This window comes from Mus pahari, chromosome 12, assembly GCF_900095145.1.
Source record: "Mus pahari chromosome 12, PAHARI_EIJ_v1.1, whole genome shotgun sequence".
In the NCBI taxonomy this organism is placed as follows: domain Eukaryota; kingdom Metazoa; phylum Chordata; class Mammalia; order Rodentia; family Muridae; genus Mus; species Mus pahari.
The window spans coordinates 82,591,088-82,610,071 of NC_034601.1; the positions used below are offsets into that span (position 1 = coordinate 82,591,088).

At 50.2% G+C, this 18,984-nt stretch overlaps 1 protein-coding gene across 1 annotated transcript; it reads left to right on the plus strand.

The window, feature by feature from the left end:
* Positions 1-2,077: 2,077 nt before the first annotated feature.
* Ifngr2 (interferon gamma receptor 2) lies at positions 2,078-17,782 on the plus strand. Its single transcript, XM_021210014.2, has 7 exons — positions 2,078-2,220; positions 9,404-9,536; positions 11,166-11,359; positions 13,040-13,182; positions 14,781-14,940; positions 15,840-15,997; positions 17,068-17,782. Exons 1-7 carry the CDS (start codon positions 2,151-2,153, stop codon positions 17,200-17,202), a joined length of 993 nt encoding a protein of 330 aa, XP_021065673.1. The 5' UTR covers positions 2,078-2,150; the 3' UTR covers positions 17,203-17,782.
* Positions 17,783-18,984: the final 1,202 nt, after the last annotated feature.

Consider the following 18,984-nt stretch of genomic DNA (forward strand, 5'->3'; position numbering starts at 1 on the left):
AGAAAGAAACTTCATTTGTTTTCACTTCACAACTACTGTTGATCTACATATGCTATAAAACATGGCATTTCTCAAGACTCTCATAACTACCTTACACTTCCCTATGTGAGAAGTGTATCAGAAACTTGAAGAGGAAAGACACAGAAACCTTATCAAAGTGGCTAAAATCTACTCTGCAGACCTCTGGGGACTGGAGTGGCTCAGCAGTTAAGACGGCTTATGCTCTCGCAGAGGACCAGGGTTCCAGTACCCACACAGCACCTCACAACCATATGTAACTTCACTTCCAGGGGAGGTGATAACCTCCACAGGGCCCTGCACACACATACGCATGCACACACCCATGTGCGCGCGCACACACACACACATACACACATATAAAATAAATATTTTTGAAAGCATTGTGATTGTGTGCACGCAGTGCTGGGACCAGCCTTTGCTTTCATGGTTTTGGAAGATGCAAATAAAACGCTGTAAGGTTTAATCTTTTGCTGTGTCCACAATATAAACCTACCTCCAAAGAAGCAATGGTGGCACACAGCGCAATCAAAATAGGTGCTCAGAAGGAAGAACAGAGCCAAGAGTGCTGTACACTTTTCACAGGAAATGCCAGACCCGAGTTCCTGTTATCGTCTGCTGCCAGCTGCCAGATCTCAACAGAAGACCCAGCTGCCAGTGACATCAAGGTTTTTCTATGCAGGAAGGGCAAGAGAGTGGATACCAGCGCCTTGCCCTGACACAGTCGCCTTGGGGAGAGGAGAGAAATGCTTGTCTTTGGGGGTTTGTATGCTTGACGAGTGGGGTGTAGATCCAAGGAATGTCCTTAACACTGTGCTGAAGGTGGGAGATTCTAGAGAGGGGTGTGGTAGGGGGTGGGGTGGGGTAGTAGTAGCGTTTCCAAAGGCAAAGACCATAGGCTGAAAAGCTTAGTGGTCACAGGTCCTTCATGGCTTTAGCTGAGTCCTTTTCCTTACCCTGTCTCATAAAAGTAAAACATGCTGGGGGTGGGGCACGGGGGGGGGGGCGAGGCACGGGGCACTCCGTGGGTTATACTTATAATCTACAGCCTGTGCTGTTAGGTTTTCTCTCCTCTGCGGTTTTCAACACGTCCTGTTGAAAAGGATCCCTACAGCCCTCCTCTTCTCCCTTGGCATGTAAGTACATTTCTGTGTCTTGAAACTCTCAAGGCAAAGTTCAATTTTTTGCTAGATATTTCATCACATGTTTTTATAACAGGCCAACTTCTGGAGCCATAGGCACAAGGGAAGGTGTCGGGGCCCACAACTAACCCCTGAGAGGAAGAGACGTGAGGATCTGAAGTTCAAGGCCAGCTTCAACTACAGTTTAAAGCCGACTCTGGCTTTCTAAGAGGGCCTCAGCGGTTAGGGGCAATAGCTGCAGTTCCGATGAGCCCTTTCTTTGACTCTCGGTCTCCCTCTAACCATTCCTTTTGTTGCCCCCCCCTTTTTTTTTTTTTTTTTTTTTGTGGCCGAGGTGTGAACATCTCTGCCAACAGGCTGGCCACTGGGGAAGGCTCAGGCTGGGAGCCTGTCCCTGCCCTGTTCTGGGGTCACTTCCTCGTAGCTTCACAGCCACAGAGGGCCAAACCCACAGACTATTAAGCAACCAGTGAAGTTCCTCTAGTTTTTCTTCCTCTGTGACACCGCGGCCTAGAGGGTCCTCTCTGCTATACCCTTAAGTAGCCCTCTGCTTAAAAGGGTTCAAAGCTTAGCACGATCTTTCCGGTCATTAAAGAGAACAGAATTCAAAATAAATAGGTCCTTAAATCCTGCGTGGCGGGAGTCCGAGGTGGGGTGGGGTAGGGTGGGGATGGGTGTCCACAGGTTTCCCCAGAAGGATGGTCCTAGTGGTCTCTGGCCACGCCTTGGAGGTCGGCTCGGCGGGGTGTGGCCGGGGTCACCGGGGCAGTGTGCTGGGTTGCGGGGGCCGCGGTTCCCGGGAACACCGGGGAAAGTCCCACGGGCCGGGCGGGGGCGGGGCCGGGCGCGGTGGGGGCGGGGCGGAGGCGGGCGGGGCGGGGCGAGGCGGCTCTGCGGCTAGGCTGGGAAGAGGCGGGCGCTCGGCTCGCCATGGCCGCTGCGGTGCGAATCTGAGCGGCGTCCACCCCGCGGTCCCGGGCCGCCCGGGCCATGCGGCCTCTGCCACTGTGGCTGCTGTCGCTGCTGCTCTGTGGGCTCGGCGCCGCGGCGTCCTCGCCAGGTAAGCGCGACCCGGGAGACCTCACCTCCCCCCGACTCCCCGAGCTCTCGCGGATATCGTGTCCGCGCGTGGGTGCCTCCGGGCGCTTGCACCGGCGCAGGGTGGGATTCTGCAGTCGTTCCGGATCTGAGGGTGACCGCGATCGGGCGGGGGACCGACCCGGAGGAATCTGCAAGAGGGAGCTGCAGTGAGTGTGGCGTGGACCACGGGGAATTCCAGGCCTGGAGCTGGAGAGCCCAGTTCGTCGTTGGCCCCTTGGTGCCAGGGAGATCCGCTGACGGGCAGAACCAGTATTTGTCTGGGCGGCCTATAAAATCCTGGTACTCAGTTCCTCGGAATCTTATAGATGGGGAGCAGAAATGCCTGTGTCCCCACCAGTGTATGGAGACAGAGGGTCAGCTGAGGCACACTTTTAATCACAGCTCTACCCGACTCCGCCCACACAGCCCTTTACCGGGGTTCAACTTCCCACTTTTGTCACCAACCTGACTGTATTTATGAGCCAGTCATCAAAACCAACAAAAGAAAGACTTCACTGACCAAGAACGTTCTTACTACATGATTATGTTTTGCTGGATTCTTTCCCGTGCAGAGATCATATCAAAGCTTGGATATCTGGAGTCTGTGGTGGGTGTGGGTTGAACCCTTGTGAAAACACAGAACTCAGGGTGAGAAAGAAAGGTCCTGAAGTTTCCGGCGAGCCGGGCCAGCTTGGTCTACTCAGTGGGTTTTGCTGTTATTTATTTTGGTTTTTTCAAGCTTGGCCATTAGTTAAGCCTATGAATTGGGAAGTTCCCTCCCATTGGAAGTGGTGTTGAGGGATTGGTCCTCTGTCGGCATCCCCACGCACAGTTAGTTCTCCTTTGGAGGAGAGCCTGGGATTGTCCGAGATGTCTATGAACTGTGTGTTCAGAAGTTGATAGACGTATTTAGAAACTTTACAACAGACATTTTTCTAATGATTAACTTTTATTATGTTCCACAAAAGTCGTGGTCTGTGACTCATTAACAACAAATTAGATCCTTAGATATTTTGAAAATGGTAGCCTTTTGTAAATCTCTTAGACTCTTGTGCCACTCTTAACAAACAATAATGCGAAATTTTCACACTTTTTTTGAAAAGAAAAACCTTACTAGGATATGTTTAAAAGGAACCCTTTTAGTCACAATGCAAAGTGAAAATATTGACATTGTTCTTGCGGCCAACAGGTAATGAGAAGATTCCCATACCGTTCCATAGGTTATGAATGGCCCTCAGGAATCATAAAATTGCTTTTAACAACTTATGCACGTTTTGTCTGCATGTATGTCTATGCGCCACTTGAGTTCCTGGTGCCTACGGAAGCCAAAAGAGGCCATCAGATCTCCCAGAACTGGAGCTATAAATAGTTGTGAGCTGCCCTGCTGGGGCTAGAACTCTAATAGAGTAGCAAGCGCTCTTAACCACTGGGCCATCTCACAGCCCCCACCCCCCACCCCCAAACAAGGCTTTGAAAGGAACATTTACAAAAGGTTCCTGAGAGTCAAGGATAGCATGACAAACACTGCACCCCAAACAGGCCAGAGTTACTCATTGTTGATTTGTTAGGTGGCAGCCATTTGCTGTAGATCAGAAAAACAAAACAAAACAAAATAATTGATAGCATGAGACTCTTTAGTTATTCAGTCACTTGCACAGAAGGATCAAGGCTTCTGTTTGTAGCCATGGCTACTCATTGTACTGTGGAGTAGCCGTATGTGAGCGTGTGAGTGTGTGTGTGTCTGTGTGCGTGTGTGTCTCTCTGTGTGTAACTCTATGTGTATGTGTCTGTGTGCGTATCTCTGTGTGTAACTGTGTGTGTCTGTGTATGTCTCTATGTATCTGTGTCTGTGTGTATGTGTGCATGTGTGTCTCTGTGTGTGTGTCTCTATGTGTCTGTGTGTCTGTGTGTGCATGTGTGTCTCTGTGTGTAACTCTGTGTGTGTGTGTGTGTGTGTGTGTGTGTGTGTGCTTGAAGGAATGTCCAAACCAATGGGTGTTAGGGAGTTTTCTGTTTGGGTGTTGTCTCTTCAGGTGGAACTGTCTTGTAATTGGATAGGTGATAATCCTAGCTCCCATTTACTGAGACAAGCTGCTAAGGGCTGTGTGTATATTTTCTCTCTTTCAATCTTCGTATTTTACTGCCAGGAAGAGACAAATGATCGGGGGGGGGGGGGAAACACTTGCTGTGGGGATTTACTAAAAAGAAGAATAACTTCCTGGTTCTGACTGAAGGGTGAGGACTGTTTATTTCCCTGTCACATTTACGTTGCTGGAGGGGAGGCCATTGGTGTCAGGTATGATACATGTGAGGCTGACCAAGAGGAGAGAGAGAGGCTGGAACCAGGGTGTGGGGATAGCCTTCAAAGACCTGCCTCTGCCGATCTCTTCCTTCACTCAGGCCCTGCACTGACAGGCTCCACAGCCCTCAAAATAGCCTCACAGGCTGGAGAGCCGGCATTCAAAGCCTGTGGGGGACCTGTCAGCCCCTAACAGTAATGAGACTCCCATGGTCCAGTAAAGGGCCTCGCTTGTCTGGAATCCTGCCTTGAGCCACAGGACCCCACAAGCCCCCACCTGGGCCTCGGTTCCCTCATAAAGGACAGAACTCCTGCCCATAGTGCTGTGAGAGGCAAACCCAAGATGGCAAGTGAAAAGCTAAGCTGAGGAGATTGCTCGGGCAGGCTAAGAGCACTCACTGCTCCTGCAGAGGTCTGGAGTTTGGTTCCCAGCACCCACCCAGGTCAGACAATATCTGCCCTCCGTGGCACCTGCAAGCACGTGGTACACATAGCCACACCCACATACACATAAATAAAAATAATGAATAAATCTTTTTCTAAAGCAAAAGGCCCAAACCAGACAGCATAATCTGTCTTTTGTTTTTAAAGATGTGATTAGTTGGGGGGGGTTAATTGGGGGGGGATGGTGAGATAGATGCTTGCTGCCAAGGCTAGTGACTTAACTCTGAAATCTAGGATCTGCAAGGTAGCAGGAGAGAACTGACTTCCACACGTTGTTCGTTCTCTCTCTCTCTCTCTCTCTCTCTCTCTCTCTCTCTCTCTCTCTCTCTCTCACACACACACACACACACACACACACACACACACACACACTAAGTAAGGATGTCACATTTAAGATGTGGCTGTTCCTTGGTTCCTGGTCCCCGTGGCTGCCTTGCAGGTAATGAGAGCTGGTTCCAGAGACAGCTCGTTGGCACAGTATTCAACGGCTCTGTCCTGTCACAGATTAGCATGCCTTCTTCCTCAGGATACCGGTGTCTGTGACTGTTAGGTTACAGGAGAAGTGGCAAGTTCCTAGTCAGATGGTCTTAAAACTGGCAGTCTATTTTGGCATATCTGGGTTACGTCCAGTATAATCACAAGGGGGGTGGTTTCAGGACAATCCAGCCAGGGTAAGGTTCTTCCACTTGCAGCTCCTAGAACCTAGGCCTTTGCCCTTGAGACACCTGCCACTCTGGCCCGAGCATCATAAAGACACTGTATCTCCTACGGGGCAAAAGCTCCCAGACCCTAGGGGACTGTGCAAAGCTCCTCCTTTCTCTGTGTGCTTTAGCCTCTGAGTCACGAATGATAACAGCTGGGTGTGATCTGCTTGAACATGCACTGTCCAGGTCCTCAGCCCTGTCCAGGTCCCTCCACCCTGCCCTTCCTGCTTCACCCGTGATGTGCCTGGGGTCAAGACACTTGAGACTTGATTCTTCAGACGAGGTTAGGTGTGCAGCCACACAGTCCAGGGCCAATGGCAGCGTTCCCACGTGCCTGCCTTCCGGTTAGCATGGACCGGGATCCAGTGCATTCTGTCAGGCAATTTGGTCCCAGGGACACAAAGTAGCAGGGGTCTTTAGAACCATCCAGGGAAGGTCAGCACCCCTGCCCTGCCCTGCCCTGCCCTGCCCTGTGACATGAGACAAAGCCACTGGCCAAACACAAAACAAGGAAGAGAGCGCCTGGGCCTTGTGTGGGTTCTGTCTTGTGTGGGTTCTGTTCCTTTTTTTTTTTTTCATGGTTGACAGCTCTCTGCCAGCGCAATACTCATTCTCCACATCTTCTGAGCCTGCTGTTCCAGGCCCAGAGAGAAAGCACCCCTGAATCCTGCAGGACCTTAGCTTTTCAAAGTGTCTGCGTGGCGCTGAGGAGCAACTGATGGGCAGCTGTGAAAAAAAAAAAAAAAAAAAAAAAATGTGAGCAGAGCCTGGGATGGTGGGACAGACCTACCCAGTGCACGAATTCGCTCCGTCCTCAGAAAGACTGTATTGAGAGCACACTGTGACCGACTGGTCTCGAAATGCCTTATCCAGAGGCAAGCACAAAAGACAATAGCAGAAGAACCTCTCAGAAGGGCGAATCGCATTCTGGAGTAAAATCAGAGCAAGACAATAGAGGTGAGAGAGCAGGTTTATACGTTTACCCCATGACAGCGGGGGCCGCTCCCTGGAGAGGGAGCTGCAGAGCAAGGTCCCAAGTATGGCTGTGCTGTTTGCCAGGAGCCGAGAGGGTGAGGCTCCAGGACGGGCCATCCAGAATATGAAGAGGGCTATCTGGTAAAGTGCTTTATGGTGTGCGGACGGTCTCTGAGACTCATTTTCTTCAGTGAAGAAGATTAGATAAGGTTTCCAAGAAACTCCCGCTGGAGACAGAGCCGTGCTGTGTGAGGCTTTCCTTATAGCCAGTCTGAGAACTCCATCTTGCCAGGTCAGCTTCCCCCCCCCCCAGACAGGGTTTCCCTGTGTAGCCCCTGGCTGTCCTAGAACTCACTCTATAGACCAGGCTGGCCTTGATCTCAGAGATCTGCCTGCCTCTGCCTCCCGAGTGCTGGGATTAAAGGCATGTGCCCCTTCTGCCCGGCCCAGGTTAGCTTTTTGTTGTTTGTTTTTAAGTGTTGGGCATCCAACCCAGGGCTTTAAGCCACGAGGCGAGTGGTACACAACTGAGTTCCATCCCCGCCCCCACCCCACCCCCAGCCCTGACGTGCGCATGCGCATAAAGCGAAGTAAAGCTCCCAAGGTATGGTTGAGGGGAAGGAGATCTGAAACAGAGTACAGCCGGAGGAGTCCGGAGCAGGGAAAGTAGTAGATGAACATGGCCAGCAGACTGGACCAGGCCATGAAGAGAGGAGACGGAGAGTGAGGAAGGCAAAAGAGACCCAAGAAAGCGCATAGCCCAAAAGTCAGGACTTCCCAGGGATGAGAAGCTGGGGGCCAGAAGCCACCGGAAGCCAGTGAGCCGGAGGATCGGGCTCGGGTGAGATGAGCTGAGGGGAGCTACAGGTCCTGAGTGGGCCCGGAGGCCGTAGACACTTGGTATGCTAACAGGCACCACCACAGTTAAGCCATTTGTCCCGAGTCTCTTGTATCTGAGAACCGATAGCTTTCCTCTTCCACGTGTGGTTAGAATAAGGTTCTTTCTAACCTGGTCCCTGGCGTCCCCTTCTTAGATGAATGTTTAGATTGTGAGACTAGGGACCCAGCAGCGGAAGAGAATATCCTTTCCGGTTCCTCCGGAGGTGTGAGAGATGGGGGAGGGGGGCGGGGAGGTGTGTTAGGCAGAATAATGTCCTTTAAAAGATGTCCAGGCACTGATCCCGGGGCCTTAAGGATATGTGATTTGGTAGAAGGGGCTTTGCTGGTGTGACTGAGTTGAAGATCCTGTCAGAGGAGATGGCCCTGGATTCTGCCCCACGTGAACTCACGGTCATTGCCAGGGTCCTTGAAAGATAGAGTAAGGAGCCATGAAAGAACCAGAGAGGGGGTAACACAAGGCTGACTGGGCCCAGCATTGACAGAGAAAGGAGCCACAAGCCAAAGAATGCCAATAGCTTCCGGAGCACAGAAAAGGGAGGCGCCCTGGCGACTCCAGAAGGAACAGGGCCCCCACCCCCACCCCCGCTGCCATCACCACCCTAGGCCTGCTTCACACACCTGACCTCAGAGTGATGATAAGTGATAAATGTCGTGAAATAATAATTAAGATGATACGTCACGGTTGGTAAAAGCTCTTGCGTTTGGGGGATGTGCTACATACAGCAGGGGCAGAAACCCGATGCGGGCAGGAAACGCTACTCTCTCTGAGATTTGTTGATGGGTGCCTGGCTTCCCTGGCTTCTGCCAAGCCCTCAGCGAGCTGACGGGGTCTGCCCTCCGCCCTGCTGATTTGTCCCCGTACCTGTGTGAATGGTCTGTAGTGTTGAGCAGCCGGAGCCTCCCAGAGGTGGAGGCGCTGGCAGTCTGTGGATGGACAGGTGGCAGCAGCCCGGTGGCGGTGCGCGGGGACTGGAGGCGCCTCCCGCACCCTTCTTCTGGCTTGGAGGGGCTCTCTGAAAACATGTGGTTTGGTTCGTGTTTCCTGCTTTGAATTCTGGAGCCGCATGCCTTCCTTCCCACCTTCTGAATGTTTCTCGTTAATCTTTCCGTCAGAGTAAGTGTTAAGACGATTTCTCTTCTGAGGGAAGGTTCCCCTGTTTCAGTCTCTAGCCCAGCCTGGTCGATGGTTGGAACTGGTCTCACTGGGGAATCTGCTACCTCCCCCTGGGGAATGCGTTCTTTTGTGATTCGTGGCTCTCAGGGCTGGGAGGCAAGTTAAAAGTGAACATTTCTTCTGTGGCTTCGAACCTGGGATGCAGAAAGCTACCCGGATCCCAGCGATGGGATGCTGAGAGTTTTTGAGGAACAAATGATGTTCGATCTTGCCCACATAGCAAGCGCCTTTGGGAGTTGACTGTCTGGTTTGGGGCATCCGCATGAACACATACGTGCAGGGGCATCTTGGTACACTATCTGGGCTTAGGAGATGCTCACTCTATGGGGTGGTCCGTTATTGGTTAGGATTAGGGTTATTCCTGTAGAAAGATGGAGTCTTGGGCAGCCCACAGTCAAGTGCCACATATGGTAGATGTGGTAAGCCAGGGTAGTCAGGCTGCGGTCCCCACGACCTAGAGGGTGACCTAAACCATGTCTCCCATAATGCCCTCCTCACTATCAGGCCTGGGAGGGGGTAAGTCAGGGAGATCAGCTGCTCCTGTTCCAGAGCCAAACTGCAGCCAGACCTGTGCTGAATGAATGACTTTGATAACAGGCACTGAAACATTTCTGTAATTCAGTGTTTTCTGAATTGCCCTTCTCGCCCGCCCCCTGTTCCTCCCAAGACTCCTCTTCCCAGCTCTCGGCCCCTCAGAACCCAAAGCTTCACCTGTACAATGACGAGCAGACTCTAACTTGGGAGCCGTCACCTTCCAGCGATGACACGAGGCCAGTGGTCTACCAGGTGGAATATAGCTAGTAAGTGGATGACGGTCTGCGGGTGTCCTTGCTGGGTGGGACTTGTTGGGGAAGTTGGCCGGGAATCTGGAGTGAGATCCTGACCCCGGGGCTCTCATCATGACTATGGTGAGACCTCCTGTGCACGTAAAAGCTTCAAGGACAGAGATCTCATCACCTCCTGCTCATCAGAGGTGAACTTAAGCCTGGCTGTTAAAGAGCAAGGGCTGCTGGGACCTCCGTTATTGGTGACACTTGATCCCTTTGCTCTGTACAGAGCGAGGGTTTGCTTCTGCCCTGGAAAGGCAAGAGGCAGCTTTCAGGGTAATGACCTCGGAGTCCAAACTGAGCCTACTGAGGAACGCGTTCATTAGACTACAGGGAACTCTGTTTCTCTAGACTACAGTGAACTCTGTTTCTCTAGACTACAGGGAACTCTGTTTCTCTAGACTACAGGGAACTCTGTTTCTCTAGACTACAGGGAACTCTGTTTCTCACCTGGTTTTCTGTTCTGAATGATACAGTGTTCACGCCCTTTGTGCTGCCTCTCACCTCAGTCGCAGGCCACCACTTGATTTGCGCATTCTTTTTTTATCAGGGGTTGAGGTTGGTTTTAGTAAGAGAAGCATTGGTAAACACTAAAGCAAGCTGGTCCCCCACCCTCACCCCCTCTGCTGCGGGCTCGACTCTTGTGAGGGGAAAAGGTCTCTGGTTTTGTTTGGCTTTAAGAATCAGTTTTCTTGTTTGAGGGTTTTTTTTTTTTTTTTTTTAACTGATTTTGAGACTAAGATTTAAAAACTGTGTTTGTCTGTGGTCAAGCATGACTGCCATTGTAAAGGAAGGTGCCCCCTTAGCTTTTTATGAAGGCCACAGTAGCAAGGCCTGGAAGCTGGGTGACTCTCTTGATTAGTAAACTTTAGACTGAGTTGGTGGCGCTCAATGAACCATATGCTTGAGCCATGTTCATGTCATCGTTCATCTAGATGCAGCCAGAGTCACCTTAATTTTACCCTCTGTATGCAAAGGGACTCCTTCCCTCGGGAACCCCCTTCCCCCCATAAGTCTGTCTTCCGAGAAACATTCTTAAAAACTGTTTTTGAGATGGGTGGTGGTGGCTCACACCTTCCATCCCAGCACACGAGTGCACATAGAAATCAAACACAGCATTTTAAAGCTCTAGAGGAAGAAAAAACCCTGATACATTCTCTATCTTGAATGGACCTGCCACAGAGGCAGTCATAAGAGACCAGGGGTTCATAGGCCTCCATATGGTATAGTTCTGTTCAGGATGGAGGACCCTGTTGAGGCAGACAGTACCTCAGTCATTGCTGCTGACTGGGGCTTCTGAGTGAAGAGGTGGAGAATCACTATTAATGGATACCAGATGGGGGTTTGGAGGCGAGGGGTAAATAGAGCATATTTTAAAAATCGGTCATACTGGTGGTTCCCTAAGCTTGTGCACATCCCAAAAGCGTTGGACACTTGAGTAGTCATGGCGTATGAACTAATCTAGCCAAGAGTTTCTGTATGTGACCTTTGCCAAAAGAATGAATGAGTAAGCGAGTCCTTGGGAGGAGTTAGTGTCCCTAGAGAACAGGGTTACTCGCGAAGAGAGAATTCTGTGAATTGAGATCTTGTTTTCTTTCCCAGCATCGATGGCTCTTGGTATAGGTTGCTGAGGCCGAACTGTACGGACATCACAGAGACGAAGTGTGACCTCACAGGAGGCGGCCGTTTGAAGATTTTCCCACACTCATTCAAAGTCTTCCTGCGGGTGCGAGCCAAGCGAGAAAACCTCACTTCCGAGTGGGTGAGGCTGGAGCCGTTTCAACACTATGAGAATGGTAAGAGAACTTAGGAAGAAAGCTCTCCAGGGGCCAGAGAGGCGACTCAGCTGTTCAGAGCACTCTGGCTCTTGCAGAGGACCGGAGTTCAGTTCCCAGCACCCACATTGGGGAGCTCGCAACTGTCTGAGACTCCAGCTCCAGGCATCTAAACACCCTTCTCTGGTCTCCTCAGGCACCCCCACTCACACGCAGGTAAATAAAATAGACATACCTTTAAAAAGAAATGTCACCGTCCCAGGTTTTCTCTGTGTGCTTCTTCAGTGATCAGTACGGAACCCACCCTAGGCCTTGGGCCTGGTCCCCATCCTAATACACCAGAGACAAATGGTGAGGTTGTCCATTGACCTCAGGCTGATGCTAAAGAATAGGATTTGCTGCACCAGACTCTGGGCTCTAAATCTGACCCCACGCCGGTTACTGTAAACAGTGTTTAATGGGAAGGCAGTTACAGCCATTTTTTTGTTTTCTTTGCTCTGGTGCTGGGGAGCAGGGAACTGATACCTCCACCTCCCTCCCAGGCAGGTGCTGTATGCTGAGCCCCCATACACACGCACATGCGCGCTCGAAATTCAAGTATAAGACAACGAATGTGACCGCTGACTACATAGTCCATTCTATAGTAAGCAATTAGTGTTTTGGCTGGGTTTTTTTGTTTTTTGTTTTTTAAGAAGTATAATCCTGAGTAGCATGGCAGATTTTATTGTTACCACCACTACAACAGCAAAATGTAATAGAAAATTTTAAATAAAGCTGAATAAATTAATAAATAAAAGATCCCCCAAATAACCCAGAACCATTAAAATGCCAGCTTATTTAAAAATGAGCTGGGGGTTAAGGGTGGCGCAGACCTTTAGTCAAAGAACTTGGGAGGTAGAGGCAGGCAGATGTCAGTGAGTTCAAAGCCATCCTGGTCTACAGAGTGAGTTCCAAGCAAGACAGAGTCACACATTGAGAGACCTTGACTCAAAAATTCAACTGTGAAGGAAAGTCAGTGATGCGGTAAATGTTATTCCACACCGTCACTCAGTGCTGTTTACCTGCCTGTAACATGTCTAGTGTTCCACATGGACACGGTAGACTGGGATCCTCGTATGAGGCGGAACATGTGGTGTCTTTTTCCCTCACTTAACACGATACACTCCAGGCCCACCCACTCCTCTGCAAATTTCAAACCTTGCACGTCTTTTCCACCCTGAATGAAAACTTTGCCTCCAGCTTAAGTTTCTGTTCTGTCTCTCTGGGATCCTGATGCCTGCCATGATTCTGGAAGTTTTGCTTGCAGTCAGACAACTCCCCGCTGAGAAACAGCATCTCAGCTAGAACAATCTTGAATGCCTTGGGCAATGCCAAACCCTTGCAGCGTGCTGCACGAGCCTCCCTGATGGGGACTGGGGAAACAACTTCCGTGTAGCTCAGATAGATCTCGGTTCAGAGGGCCTTTCAGCAGGGCCAGTCCTGCACCTGCCGGAACCCGGTGGGTTCTGCAAGGGCCTCTCCTTCTGCTTGCCTGCTGGCTCCCTGGTAAACCTCATGTTCAGAACGGTGTAGCCCATTGCTTGTGTAAGTGTAAGCATGTGTGTACACACAATGTAGATATGTATGGTATTTAATAGACATACAAAGTGTATATGGGTGTCTGTGTGTCACTCATGTGAGGTCTCTGTGATTCTATTTCAGTTACTGTTGGACCTCCGAAAAACATCTCGGTGACCCCAGGAAAAGGCTCCCTCATCATACACTTCTCCCCTCCTTTTGATGTGTTCCATGGGGCAACTTTTCAGTATCTTGTCCACTACTGGGAAAAGTCAGGAACCCGACAGGTAAGGACCCTTTTCCTCTTTGTTTATGTTTTTTTTTTTCTCTTTAGAATTTTTTGTTTGTTGGTTTTTTTGTTTTTTTTTTTTTTTTTTTTTTATGTATATGAGCACACTGTGGCTGTTTCAGACACACCAGAAGAGGGCATCAGATCCCATTACAGATGGTTGTGGGCCACTGTGTGGTTGCTGGGAATTGAACTCAGGACCTCTGGAAGAATCGTCAGTGCTCTTAATTGCTGAGCCAGCTCTCCAGCCCCCTAGAGTTTCTTACCCAGAAGAAAGAAGAAAGATCTCCCACATGAGACAGGAGTCTAGGGTCGCCAGTGTCTCCTGGAGTTTGGACCCTGAGCCGGTTTTAGTCCTCCTTGCTGTCTTGAGCCCTCCTCAGCCAGAAGGATCTGACCCCTTTGGCGTCATCCATTCCTGCTGTCTGGTTCCATTCATGGATTTTGCTAGCTCCGTGCCTACGATGGATTTGCTGAATCTGGACCTTGGGGAGGTCTAGGGAGCTGTCCCTTCTCAAACAGTTTAGATAGTTAGGCCTGGCAGATGGCAATAGACTGATGTCATTTCTGTTACTGTCACCGCGGGAGCAGCTTCAGGACAAGGTGCAGGTGTTCTCCCTCTCCTCTTTGATGTCAGCCCCCTGGGTCCACTTCTGGTGTGGTCTTTGGGACAATGGTCTGCAGTGTCAGTCATGTAAAGAGTTTGACTGGTTTTCAAAACCATACAGGACTGGATGGAGATTTCCTGGAGGGAGTGCTTTGATTAGTGTAAGCAGAAGGCTGACACAGCCTGAGGCAGTTAAATCCAGGCACCTCCTGAGGACTCCACTACCTATGTCCTTTTAGCCATAAAGGGATTAGCACATTTCACTTCAAATCACCAGCTGTTTGGGAACTAAAGGGACATTGCAGGGTGCTTTTTCTCTGTTATCTAACCCAAGGCACAGATGGTTATTTTATTATCCATGTGTGAGGGTGTGTGTGCAGGTAGAATTGCAGACAGGTCCACATATCCATGCTTGTGTATAGGGGCCTGAGGGTGACATCAGGTGGCTTCCTCTGTTGCTCTCCACCTTAGTTTTTTTGAGACAGGGTCTCTCCCAGAACCTAGAGATCACCATTTATCCAGCCTGGCTGGCCACGAAGCTCTGAGGATCTACCTGTCTCTGCCCCCCAGTGCCTGCCTCTGCCCCCCAGTACCTGCCTCTGTCCCCCCAATAATGGAGATAAGAGGTAGAACATCAACATGCCAGACTTTACAGAGGTGCGGAGGGAATGAACTCAGCTTCTTGGGATCGATCATACAGCAAATGCTGTGCCCACCGAACCATCTCCCCAGCCCGTGGCTACAGTTTTACAGGAGAAATTTCTATACTAGAAATTAAGATTCGTGATGTTCTGGGTGCCTCATGAGGCTTAATGAGTCCTAACAGCCCCAGTCTTGTTACCATTTGGTTGTGTTCACTGTGGATTTGAAGAGTCGCTAGAAAAGCTATAAGCTGCGTGGCCCTGTCTGCCCCTCTGTCTGTCCCATCTGTCCGTCTATCTGTCCCGTCTGTCCGTCTGACTTGTGTGGCTCCGGTGCTGTCTATACAGGTTGAAGGCCCTTTCAAGAGCAATTCCATTGTGCTGGGTAATCTGAAGCCATTCAGAGTGTATTGTTTACAAACTGAGGCGCAACTGATTTTGAAAAACAAAAATATCCAACCACACGGGCTCTTGAGCAATGTATCCTGTCATGAAACAACAGCAGATGGTAAGACATACCTTCATTTATACCTTTATTTACCTGCTGCAAAAAGAGCTTCTCCTGAAGTGGTTAGGACCGCATGCTGTGGCGTGGCCGGTGGTCGGAGCAGAGACCAGAAGTATTTACCCGACAGGAGAATTATGTTGAGGTCTTCAACCGCAAGGGCTGTGTGACTAGGCTGAGCAGCCTCCACAACACCTGGGACCAGGAGTATGTCAGATTTGTGGTCGTCTTGTTTCAGATGTTAAAATATTTGCATATATATAAAATGAAGTGTCATAGGGACGAATCCTAAATCTGAACACAAAATTCCTTTATGTTTTCATAGACACCTTACATGCATAGCCTGAAGGAGGTTTTATATAATATTTTTAGTACGCTGGTATAGAATTTTTTATTGCATTTTTTTGCTTACTTAGTGTGTTGTGGAGGGGGGTTGTGTGCGTGTGCGTGCATACATGTCATGTGAGTGTACTTGAGTGGCCATCAGAGGACACTGTGTGGTATTGTGACAGGATAGAGGACGTTCACACTACCCTCTGCTGTCACACATGGGTCTCCAGGATGAAATGCAGGCCTGCCAGGCTTAGAGGCAGGCACCTTCACTTGCTGAGACGTCTCACCGCTCCAAGTGCACTGGGGCTTGCACAGGGGCCCATCAGATGAATTTGGATGTGGAATTTTCCATTTGTGGTATTATGACAGGGCAAGTTTTGATTTTTGAATAGAAATTTTCAGGTTTTACATTTTCAGGTCAAAATTATTAGTTTAAGCACAAATTAAGGCAAGGGCAGGGAGTAAAGAGGGCCTGTGGGTTTTCCTGGGACGAGAAAATGGCCCAGCAGTGGGAGATGGGGCGTGGACTGCTGCTGGTGGCTTGTTCACTTCTGTGTCATCTTCTTTAGCCTCCACCAGGCTGCAGCAAGTCACCCTGATTCCTTTGGGCATCTTCACATTGCTGCTGGTGCTGACGGGAGCCTGCTTCATCCTGTTCCTCAAATACCAAAGCCGGGTGAAGTACTGGTTTCAAGCTCCACCAAACATCCCAGAACAAATCAAAGAGGTCAGTGCGCAGATGCTCAAGTGACCTGCTGTGACCCCACCCCTCCTGTGGTAGGAGAGAATGGACACCCCGTGCTGTCCTCTGCCCCCCATGTGTGCACACATGCCCACACATATACGTTCACACAGAATTACTTAAGTAGTAAAATGGCTGTTGGTTAGGTCAGAGTCTATATAACACGTGGCTCGTGGTGATGGGTTAAAGGTTTCCCTTGGTGACACTGCCAGAGAGTAATAGTTCCGGGTGGCCCTTGAGCTTTCACTAGGCTCGCCCTGACTCTCGGGTACAGCCCTCAGAGGAACTGAGCCTGGGTTACCACAGTTGTTTCTCTGGAGCAGAAATCTAAGGTTTTGGTGTACTTTCTTGGGAAAGTGTGAAGAACTGCCGGAGGCTGCTGCTGTTACGTGAGAGTAGAGATTGGTTTCGCTACTGTGTCTGGGGTTTCACACAGCACGCACGTGACGTCTGTTCCTCTTTCCATTGGCCGATAGCACTTCTAAATGCTGCAGACAGAGCCCTGGAATCCTGGGGAGTTTATCGCCAAGAGCAAAAAAGAAGGAAAGTTTGGGGCTGTGAGACCCCCTCTTCACTGTGAGGACCCCAGCCCCACCCAGATGTGTCCAGGGTTGTGTGCAGATGGAAGCGGGGACTAGAACTTAGAGACATTCCCTGCTTTATCCTGCCATAGCTGAGGACAGTGGGGACTCCGAATTCTCCTGAGTTCTGCCCTCCCCAGCTTTCCTCAGATGAACAGAGAATGGAGACCGGGCCCTTGTACTTTCTAGACAAGCGCTCTTGCTCTGAGCTACACCTAGGCCTGCGCCATTACAGAGATGAGGGGTGAAAAGGCAGGCATGTGCTGGAAATCAGGGCTGAGCATGTGTTAGCTGCAGAGTGTGCCCTTACCATGTGCCAGGCCTGGGCTTGACCCCCAGGGTCACAATAGTAACAATAACTATTGGTGGTGGACAAAATGAAGTTGTGCCTGATTATAATGTGTCTACATCAACTACAAGGAGGGACCTTGTATCGGACTCTTTGTAACTGGCTGTCCTTCTACCCTCTTCTAGTATCTAAAGGACCCAGATCAATTCATCTTGGAGGCCTTGGACAAGGACAGTTCACCGAAGGAGGATTCCTGGGACTCCGTGTCAATCATTTCTTCTCCAGAAAAGGAGCGAGATGATGTGCTCCATACACCGTGAACCAGGCCAGGGTCTCGGGCAGTGATCAGGGCACCTGTGAGAGCCCCCCCCAGGGCCCCAGGGACACCTGCCTCCGGGAGGCCCCCTGGGGCCAGGGAAGATGGTGTAGTGTTTGTTCTTTATGAGTTTTCTGGATGCTACAAGTATTTAAAAGGATTCCACAGAAAGATATCTCAGAAAAAAACAAAAACAAACAAAAAAACAAACAAACAGAAAAACCAAGCGTTTCTCTTAAACACTAAAAACGACAACTGCTCATTACTGGCAACGTGGCTGCAAACCCGTGACGCTCTCCTCAGTGTTAGCTGCCCCGACAGTCAGAGACTGGGTCCTTGCCTTCACTCTGGAAAATGAGCTGTCCAAGCCATCCCTGCCGGTCACAAAGAGGGGCCCTCAGTGTCCCCTTCATGTCCAGTGTGATGGCTTAAATGTGACACCCCTGGGCTCGGTGCTTGCCTAGCATGTACACACCCCACCCACCCCAGCACCTCACGAACAGAGGTGATTAATCTTGTAAATAATGTCCTGATAATTTAAGTCTTTTTTTTTTTTAAATCTAGAAATAAAAGATTGTATATTAAACTTTTTTTTAAAAGTCTATCTGCCGGGTGATGGTGGCGCACGCCTTTACTCCTGGCAGAGGCAGGAGGATCTCTGTGAGTTCGAGGCCAGCCTGGTCTAGAGTGAGTTCTAGGACAGCCAAGGCTATACAGAGAAACCCTGTCTCGAAAAACACAAAAACAAAACAGGAAAAAGAAGGGCACGTGTTTCTTCTTTACTCGTCCCGTACCACGTCACCTTCTTTGCCTGTTTTCCGTAAAGTATTGACTTGTGAAAAGTCTTAGCCAGGCATGGTGACACATGCCTTTATTCCAGCACTTGAAAAGCAGAGGCCAGTAGATTTCTGTGAGTTCGAGGCCAGCCTGGTTTTCATAGTGAGTTTCAGGACAGCCGGGGCGATGTAGAGATCCTGGCTCTAAATAATAAATACCAAACTAAAACTATTTGTACCTAAACTTGTGTTTTCTTAAGTTACACTTAGGCCGAGGAGTTCTCAGGAGACTTCAACAAGAAAGAAGTTCCTGCTGTCTCTTCCCTTAGTTCCTCAAAGCCACGGGGACACCACAGTCCACAAACGAGTCACCCGGGCGGGCCACCAACCATGTTACCCAGGAACACACCTGAGCCGACTGCCACCCTTGCCCGGCTTCCCAAAGGCACCTTTTAAACCCTTTGGCACGATTTAACATTTAGGAAAGGGTGGCCAGCTCACCCCTCCCCATCCCACCCCACCCCCCTCACTGGTGCATGGCGCCCACATGGTCCACTGTGAGGAGCCCCGCCCACAGCCTTGTCCTGACACTGGCAGGAGACTAGAGCTTGCTGGCTTAGTCCTCTGTTGAGAGCACTGAGCCCTTAGGGAGAAGCGGGGAGCCTCTCTAAGGAGACAAGGTCTATCTGCCAGCTTGGTGGGTGGGGGTGGGGTGGGGAGGAGCCTTAAGGGTTAAAAGGACAGGGCTGGGCCTAGGACTTGGTAGTGAGTGGTTTGCCTAGTGAGCTCAGGGCCTTGAGTTCCATTAAGCACCCCCTCCATAGACCCTCCACTTGGGGGTAGGGGTTAGTTCCTAGTGTAGTCAAGTTGACAACCAAGAGTAGCCATCACAAACTGCTTTGGGGGTGAGACTAGTCTGTTGTCCTGAGGCAGGAGGTGGCTGTGGTTGAGCCCCACAGGGCAGCCAAAAGGACAGAAGGTGGCAAGAATGCCATTGGGGAGCATGGAGC